This window comes from Indicator indicator, chromosome 16 (assembly GCF_027791375.1).
Source record: "Indicator indicator isolate 239-I01 chromosome 16, UM_Iind_1.1, whole genome shotgun sequence".
Classification (NCBI taxonomy): Eukaryota; Metazoa; Chordata; class Aves; order Piciformes; family Indicatoridae; genus Indicator; species Indicator indicator.
Window position 1 is genome coordinate 9510500 of NC_072025.1, and position 9895 is coordinate 9520394.

Genomic DNA, 9895 nt, shown 5'->3' on the forward strand with positions numbered 1-9895 from the left:
CAATATGCAATTGTTGTGACCAAGGTAATGGATTTATTTATCTTGTTTTCACTTGAACAGATATAAACCAACTAATTCATTTATGGAACAGTACTATATCAATTGATTTTCAGCTAGGCCACAGCATTGAACTTTTCAAGTTAAAATCCATTATTTCTATTAATATAACATGACTGATATAATGCTATTAAGTGTAGTTATTAGTTACTAGTAACTGTGCATCTATACAAGTGTATTAAAGACAAATACAATGGTGGCAAGACATAAAGGAAACAAAAGCTTAAGAACTGTAAAACAAGGTTAGATTAACTTCTGAAGCCTACACTCTGGGAAAATACAGCTGACTCAGGCAGTTCCAGCAAACAATTATAAAAACGCCAAAAAAGCTTTTGAAAGAAGAAAATACATACTTGCTAAAAAAAAAAAAAAGCATAGTTTGAATAGACAGAATTTGAAATATTCATTAGTATTTTGCTGATAACTTTTCTTAAAATGGAGTCAAATGATCACACTGCAAGGGGAGTGCAACTAATAATTTACTGGTTCCTTTTGTTTTAAATCTTAGCACCACATTTCCCTTTTGTTTTAAATCTTAGCACCACATTTCCTCTTTTAGGCATATACAAAAAAATGGTTGTACTGATATTGGTCTTTAAGCTCTGTTCTTCAGTCAGATACCAACACAGATAACACAAAACCTTCCTAGAAAATAATAGAAACCCCGCTTTCATCCACTGTTGAAGAGGCAACTCCCATCCATAACCCTTGTGATCTTTCTTACTACTGCATGTATGCAAAAAGTAAGATGAGTTCACACATCTTGATACCATAAACAGTCTACAGGTTAGCCCATAGAAAATTCCTATCAAAGGCACTTAAAAACCTGACCAGTCACCAAATAATCAGTAAGGTCCTCAACCACATCAAAAAGCTATTGCCCATAAACTACCATTCACAGAGTCTATGCCATCATTAAAAGCAACTGAGTGCATGCAACTCTGTAAGCTTATCCAGACTGATAGTTTCACCAGAAGAGAGAATTATGGTTATTCTAAGGTACCTGTAAAAGACAACAAGATAGGAATGGGATGAAAGAAGACATAAAAGAAAGCTAGAAAATAATAAGTGGTTATACTAACAATAAATAAAAGGGTAAGAGTTATTCTAAATTACAGCATACAAAAAAACAAGCTGATATTTTCCTAAAAAGTCATCAGTCTTTCCATTAATGTACAAGGAAAAATACACTGCCTCTATGTCCTTACAAAACTTTAAATCTGAGGATTACTCATCTATTGCTCACGTCTCCTTTCATCCATATACCCTATTACTTTCATTCCACTGTGTCTCCAAAACCACATTGTAATAAATAATACATAAGCAATCAGCCCAGAGTGTATTTTTCTCTCCAGCTAGACGCAGAGAATAGAACTATTGGATGGAGCTCTTGTGCACTAATAAATTATTTATGACCGTACCTCAAGTATTACTAGAATGAAAATAATAGCATTCTAAACCTTCCTTCCATACTAAACTGGAGAAATAAAACTACTATATCATCTGGCTATATCTCTGGTTGTCCAGATTGCTGTCTACCTGCTCCTGCCTGCACAGAGAGATGACACAATTCATTAAATAGTAGTCATTAAAGAATAGACTATACTTTGGTTACATAATGAAGATAATTCAAGGAACTTGATCTGCAACTTGTAATTTTCCATCCATAAAGAAGAAGTCAGAAGTTGACTGTGAATCAGTTATACGTGTATGAGTAAAAAACCCAAACCATACATAAAAGTCATGTAAACCATAGATAGCTATTAATCACTTTTGCTTAAAGTTATTACTGCTCCTGCAAATATTAAAAAGCTATAATACCCCAAACTACTATTTGCTTAAATGATAAATTAAACATTCTCTGGACATGCATGAATTTACACATGAAGAAGAAGGCAGGTTGTGAAAATGGAGAGGCTACAAGCTGTACATTGTGTGTGTTTTGTAAAACTCCTCTGAGAAGTGATTTACAAATGTTGTTTCCTGTATTGATTCAAAATTGTTGTGCAATTTAAGTAATAAACAAAACCTAAGCATCAGATTTTTTAGAGGGTAAACTGACATTAGGAAGATTTCCTTCTTCGAAGCTTTCATACCAAGTATTAAAAAAAAAAGTATTTCCTCATCATGAAATAGTGGAGACTGGAAGGAACCTCTGGAGGCCACCTTGTCTAAGAACCCTGCTCAAGCAGGGTCACCTCAAGCAGACTGCCTGAGACCATGCTCATAGGGCTTTTGAATATCTCCAAGGATGAAGAGTCCCTCTGTGGACTTCATTATTTGTGAACACACTGTCTGTAATATCAACCCCTTCACTGAAAGCAAGATCAAGAAAGATTTTACTCCAATAAGACTGCATGTCACTCAGCAGCAGAAGTTTTTTGGGTAGACTCCTCCAGGTAGGAAATATATTTTGAAAAATTTAAAGTCTGAAAAATTGTTAGGCGTTCTGCAGATATTTAATGTAACTAAGTATTCACACAATACATATAAAACATGATAGATTTTTGTTAATAAGTATTGTGAGGTATGCTATGGCTGCAACAGACCATAGTGACTGCTGTGATTCAAACACATCCTCTCTATGGGTGTGGAAAACAGTGGGAAGATAAAACAGAAGTACTACTCGAGAGTCAAGGCAGACTGTTTTTGAATAATCTGAAAGAAGTCTTGTTGTAGCAGTTCATCTGTAATTTCCCTTTAGCCTCTTGCTGTATTCCCTTCTCTTTTATTTCAGTGGAAACAAAAATGAAGGACCTATTATGACAGCTTATAACCATGTAAACACTTGATGCCACATAGACTTGACCCAGTAACACCTTTTCATAAACTGGTCTTGGTGTCAGATGGTGTCTCTTTAAATGTAGTATAAGCAATGCTTCAGTAATTCAGAAATTAAAAGTGTCCAAAAACTAAGAGATTGAAAGAGCTTTTTTACCTACTGGGTTAAAAGAACAAATACACTTAGTTCATAGAACTGATCGCATGAGATACAACATCAAATTAGTTCTCTTTTTCTAACAGTCTATCTAACAATGTATACAAATTCACAAATTTTAAAAGGTGGAATCTGTTTAGGTTTCGCTATTTTGCGTCTTTTCTGTATGCTTTAATGAGGTCCTTAGACCTTCTTATTTTTATTGCACAACAATGACTCGGCACAATGATTGTTGTTCCTCTCTCCCATGCCCCATAAAAATAAATAAAAAGTCATGATAAAATACTAGCTATTACTGGATCCTTCTTCATAAATACACCATCTAAAATCTAACAGAGTACTGTGGAAAAATATCTGCAAATCTACAATCTCATGTCATTATTTGAATATAAAAAGTGGCAAGACACTTTTGTATTAGCAATATTTAATAGCTTGTGTAACACTTTCAACTTGGCAATGCATTTATTGTAAAAGCATCTATAGCAAAAAAGAAACTTTATAGTAGCTCAAGCTTTGGATATTAATTACTACTAAACACAACCCTTCGCCAAAGGCACAGTTCTTCATCTTTAAAATGAATGTATCAGATCATTATTTTTTCAAGGAAGTTAAAGAAAGCAAAGATTCAGTCAAGGTGACAGTTACCATCTGGCTAGCTACTGTAATTATGTGCTCCCAATTAAATGCACATGCAATATTATAACATTAGCATTACAGTGTAGATTACAGTGTAATATTGGAAATTACCACACTTGTGTATTACTAGAGACATTAAAGTTATTTATACGACTGCCTGTTTGAAATCTGTTAACACAGAGGATAAATATCATTAATAACCTGTGTCAACAGCCTCTGTAAATTTAATTCCTTTCTAACACCTCTTCATACATGGATGCTACCATTTACACTTCTTCAATCTTCTCTTCCCTCTCCACAACCTTCTCTTCCCTTTTCTGGAGACTGACTACAAGATGCATATAGGATGCAGAACGCTGCTCCTAAGGATACAGAAACAACCATGCCTTGAAAACTGTTAAAGAAAGCACTACGATATCTGAACACTTAGGACTACTCCTGTAAATACTGTTAGAAAGCTGTAAAACAAACCCCCAAAATCCAAGAAGAGTGCACTGCCTGTTTCTTTTTATAAAATTTAAAGTTCGTTTTCAAGTTACTGAAATTCAAAGCAATATAATTGCTTACAAACACGTTTGACTAAACATACTCAGAAAATTCCTTCCAAATAAACATGTAAAAGTTTAGCCTTTTGACTTCCATGGGACTATTTCACCAGAAACATGAACAAAACCAGACATAAGCAGAAGTTTTGTCAGCGGATTCAATGAAAGCAGAATCAGGTACCACACAGAAATAATGTCTAGCTCTAGAAAGAACAACATTTTACTTAAATAACAATATTAAAATACTATTACCTCCAGCAAGGATCTTGTCTTCCAAATCATTCATTTGTTTCTTGTATGCTTTTAAAGCAGCTTCTTTAAATGATGGCCGAATTCTTTTTTTCTTTGGAGTTTCAGTAAGCACCTCCGGGACATTCTGGTTTTCATCTTCCCTTACTTCTATGTCAGCAGCCACATGACTTTCAACTTCCAACATCTCTTCAGTGACCACACTGTCAAACTGTGTGTCATATTGCTCCTCTGGTAGTATTGCATGTGGAGTTTCATATGAAAGCTGCTCCACTTCATATTCTTGGACCTGCTCACTGGTTTCACTACTATTAGTTCTGTTCTCTAATTTAGCAAGGACTTGTTCCATTACTTCTACATAGTCTGTTTCATTCTCACCAGGTGGTTCAATTGAGTCTTCCTCATAGTCTGCTTTGTAGCAATAAGGCTCAGCATAAACATCAGAATCAAGTGTTGTACTTGATTCATTTGCAGTAGATTGAGATAAAGTTCTAAACCTCCCCATGAAAGATGATCCACTGTCTTCATATCCACTTAAACTTTGTGTACTTTTATTCCAGACTACTTCTAAAGCTGATTTAGCACGTTGAAGTGTAGATCCAAATTTAGGAAAGCTGAAAGTCTTATCTGAAAGGTCTATGCTTAATCGGCTATGCCACGATTTAGGGGCTGTTTCTTCCGAGTCGTCACTTGGTAGTTCACTCTGACTTCGGTACATCACAGGCATTCTATTTTGATTCTGATAGGAGGATACTGAATTTGTTTCTTGATAATCATCATATTGACCTGTCCACTGACTTTGTGTTTCGCTGTCAAGGCCTGGACATGATGGAGAAGTACCATCAAGTGTGTAATCATAGCTTTCAGTATCATATTGGAGATCAGAATTTTGGCCCTTTCCAAAATCTGTCTGTTGATCTGAAGGGCTGCTCATATCATACACAAAAACTTCCTGGGTAGAGGATAAGTCTAGGCCCAAATCTGTCCCTTGTTCCAACTGATTCCAGTCTTTCCAAGGGGAAAGATCATCATGTAAAGAAAGCTGAGAATCACTATAGTGGCTTCTGTCTTCAGGTGCACATGTTATTCCATTGCTTACTTGACTGCCAACAGTTTCTGTGTTCCCTACTTCATCTTGCCCTGGATACTGTTGCGTATCGTGGCCAAAAGTCTGTTCTTGGGAACTGCTATACCAGTTTAGAGAATCATCTTGCCTTCGCTGCCATAGTTCTCGATCAGAGGAAGACAATAATGAACTGCCATTTGCTCTGCTAAAATACTGATTTTCTGAAAAGTCCTCAGAGTAAGACTGGCACAATTTTGAGAAATCTGACTCTGAACGGCTAAGTTTTGGTGTGGCCAAGTCATTCTGTAAATGCCATAATGGAGTCACGTCTGAGTAATAGGTCTTTGGTTGTTTTTCCATGTTGTCAAGTTCCGGTGACTGACTACCATAATTTCTCCTGTTTGAAAAGGTGCTGTTGTCAGCAGTTCTATTCAGGTCTTTAGTATTTGCAGACTCAATGCTGCCCTTTGTACTGCTTGTTTTTATTTGAAATGCCGATTTAGATATCTTTGCGTAACTGTTCTTATTTATATCTGATTCCAAGTCTTTATCACTGTCAGGTGATTCCCAGTCATGCATCTTCATTTTCATCTCCACAGTTAAAAGCTTCATATCCATACTCTCATATGTCTGAGAGGAAGGTAGTCCTCTTTCTTTTTTGCCTTTTATGTCATGGGAAAAGATATCTGTAGAAATCCCAATCCCAGTTCCCTTAAGTTTATAAGACTTTTTCAAAATCAAGTCTCTCTGTTGCGATGACTCAAAGTAAACAAGAATAGGTCTTGGCTTTGCATTTGGACAGTCTCTTTGTTGCCCCAGTCTTTGGGCAAATTCAATTTTAATAGTGCTTTGTGCCTCTGAGAACCCCATTTTATCTGTTAATATTTTGTAAACTATGTTTTCAGTTTTTTCAAGCCTCTCTTCAGGCACATTTAGAAATCTAAGACTTGCTTTGTTTCCTGGGTGGCCTATCTGCTTAATGTAGTCGTGTATGTCCCGAGTTTCTCTTCTGGACTGTACAAATCCAGTTCGCAGTTGTTCAATTTCATTTTGTACAACTTCTACACTACTAGAAATTTCATCAATTGATTGTTTCAGAGCATTAACATGCCCTCTTAATTCAGAGAGTTCTGTTTCGATTTGACTTATTCCCTGAAGCTCTTTAAAGATCATTTCCATAACATCATGGGTCTGACTAATACAACCTGTCGAACTGAAGCCAGGTTCGAGAGTATTTGATTTCTGGTGACGACCAGTTCTGTCTAGAGATTTGCTTCTTAAGCCCCATGTTTTCTTCCATGTACTTAGTTCTGAATCTGATGAGACACATTCTTGGCTCTTTTTCCATTTCCTTAGTTTTCGTAAAGCTCCCAGTTTCAGAGTGTGTAAAGTGCGTTCTCCATCTGAACTTCCATCAGACGGTGCAAGGCTGCTTAAGCTTTTTCTGTTGCGTCTCACCGGCATTGTGTGTGGTAAGTATTCGTTTTTCTTGTTACTAACTTTTACTTCATTCAATGACTCAGAATACGAACTATCATTGGAAGACAGATCTTGAACTATATCTTCATTAGTATTGTTGGTTACAAAAATATGCTTCTGCAGTCCATTGGCAATAGCAACTCTGTAACTGAATGTTGGAGAAAGTGAAAATTCTCTATTACTTTCCTCTTCTTCTGTTGATAAATTGCGAGCAGATGGACACTTGGCAATCTTTTTAACAGTGCTTTTAAAAGTATTTGAAAATTTTGGATTCTTAGTTTGTCCAATTGGAGCTAAATCTTGTTCCTTTTTGCTCTGACTACTCTCTTTTCTTTTTGTACTATTTCCTGATTTCTTTGTAAACATTCCTTTGCAAATCTTATATATGTAAGATAAGATCAGGCTCTTTAAGAGGGCAGAAACCATGGAGTGTAATTTATATTAAGCTGTTTCCACAAAACACAATTTTTAATCCAGACAAGTATTTGTATCTCCAACAGGATCATCAGCATGTATTTCATTAGAGACCACAGATGTATAAATTATTGATGCTCTGGTATCTGGTATTTGACAGCAAGAAAAAAAAAAAAAAATATCACACATCTGCTTGTTTGAAACCAAATCCTGAAGAGGTTTTGTATGTCTTCCAAAAACTCACTCTGCTGTGCATGGCTTCTTGGAGTGTCTAAAAAGGAGGGAATTACATTACAATGACTGCCAAACTTAGCATTCAATAATACTTTGTTTTAAATGGGTTGCAATGAAAACACAGAGGAGATATGTAGTTAGCTACACCTCCCCCATAGTTGTCTGAATAGATCTTTTCATGAACAATTGAAGCTGAAAGCAGTTCTAGGCAAATATTTTTAATATAAATTAATAAGCTATACTTATTTAAAGGCTTCATTGTCCAGCTCAGTTCCCTGGCTCTAACAGAGATGTTTGGTTTTAATGCTGTCTTTCTTCCACAGTAATGATATTTCAATTTAGATTCACATGATGTACAGAAGTGGTGAAAAAACCAACAGGAGAACAAGTTGTTACTAGCAAATAAAAGAATTAGAAAGGTCTTTTGGTTCATCTATTGGAGTAAGGATTCTGTGCAACAACAATACTGTATCCAAGGGGAATTGTTCTATCAAGGGACTGAATTATGCACATGACTATGATTTGATAAATAGATTGTTTCTTTTTATAACAGACTTGAACACATTATGATAAACCAGGACTTAAAACAGGCCTACTTTCTTGGTTTCTCTTTAAGAAGAAAAAAAAAAAAGCCAAATCCCTGTAGAAAATAACAGAAAATCATAATGACAACTAAAGGAACATTTTCACCCATGTTACTAAGTCCTACATTGTTCCAGCCACAGAAAAAAAAAATTAAATAAGAGGGAGAAACAAGTACGATTTACAAGTCTCAGGACAAAACCAAGTGCTATTACAACAGGAAAGCAATTTGATCTACAATGTGGAAGAATAAGAAAAGATTTCATGAGGTATCTGGAAGGTCAATGCATTTAAACATATAAAACTTTTCTTCATAACACATCAGTCAGTTCCCAGTCTTGTAACTGCAGAACAAAACCAAAACAAATAGCTCAGAAAAAAAAAAAATCAAACAACAGAGTAGTTCTTAAAATAGCTATTTCAGTTTCTATATCAGCTAAAAATTCTTTGGCAGAATAAGAAGTTTATTTAGATACAGAGTAAAATTGCTCTGTGGTTTCCAAAGTGGACACATCCATCCCTGGATGTTTTTAAGGCTAGGCTGGATGTGGCTGCACCTGATCTAGCGGAGGGCGTCCCTGCCCATGGCAGGGGGATTGGAACTAGGTGATCCTTGGGGTCCCTTCCAACTCTGACAATCCTGTGATTCTGTGATATGAACTGTCCTCCTTATCTCCAAACAGCATGGCCCTGCATGAAACATTCGCACACCTCAAGATCTGGTCTTTTCATTACAGAGTTCTAACTTCACAGACCTTACTATTACACTTATGGTCAATAATAAATGCTGATTATTGACTCATACTGCAGCAGCAAAATGCAGTATGCTGAACAGAGCCCAAGCAAAGCTGGTTAAAACCTGCTTGGTTGCTGAAACCTGGAACAGTGGATGCAAAAAGACATTCTTTTCCACTTTGAACAGAATTGAGATGCAGCTCAAAAGCAAGCAGAAGAAGAGACAATATTCTTCAACCTTCCCAAAGCTGCTGCCTGTTATTTTATGAAAAGTGAACTATTTGTGGAACACAAACCACATATGATTCAGCATAGCCCTTGTTAACTTTTTTACTTTTAGGCTTACGCCTGAAGTCAGAGTATTAAGAGTGAATTAAAAGCAAGCAATGTTTACAAGCAAAAGAATGCTTGGTACCACTGCATGCAATTTTCAAGGCATGTAAATAGCACCTCTCAGAATATTAAAGAGCTCTCACTAGAGGTAAGGCAGCCTTTGCTTTCACATATTACTAGTAGAGGAAGGAACCACTTTGGGACACTTCTCAAAGGCATGTTTCTAGATGTAGAAACACTTGTTAACCATTCAGCTCTTACCTTGTATGACTGCTTGCCTTCTCTGCCCACACAATGACACCTTTTTTAAGTGTCCTCATATAAACTTGATTCAGATGACTTCAAAAATCATCTCATTGAAAAGACTTCAAACCACAAACATATAAACAAGCTAAAATGCTTCTTTACTGGGTCAGCCTCCAAATCATCAAGAAATAATGAAGCTATCATCACTGGAATTCTGAATTTTCTATTTATTTTAAATAAGGTTTTATTCTTCTCTGTAAAAGAATCTTGATTTTATTGCCAACCATATGTGTCTCAGGCAATGCTTAACCTATGCTTTATTTAAACCCAGTTTCTGACAGTTCTGTAGTAAATTAAAAATTGTACTGCACAAATACACAG

The 9895-nt window shown here is 35.9% G+C and overlaps 1 protein-coding gene across 2 annotated transcripts in view; it reads right to left on the minus strand.

Moving 5' to 3' along the window:
* Positions 1-7399, minus strand: part of UNC13C (unc-13 homolog C) — a 133020-nt gene extending 125621 nt beyond the window's left edge. The window contains exon 1 of one of the 2 annotated variants that reach the window (XM_054388399.1): positions 4429-7399. In XM_054388399.1, coding sequence (XP_054244374.1) covers positions 4429-7396 — 2968 coding nt within the window. In that variant the 5' untranslated portion in view covers positions 7397-7399. The remainder of the gene's footprint in view (positions 1-4428) is intronic. The other variant, XM_054388397.1, reaches the window with a different exon arrangement.
* Between the last annotated feature and the right edge of the window lie 2496 nt (positions 7400-9895).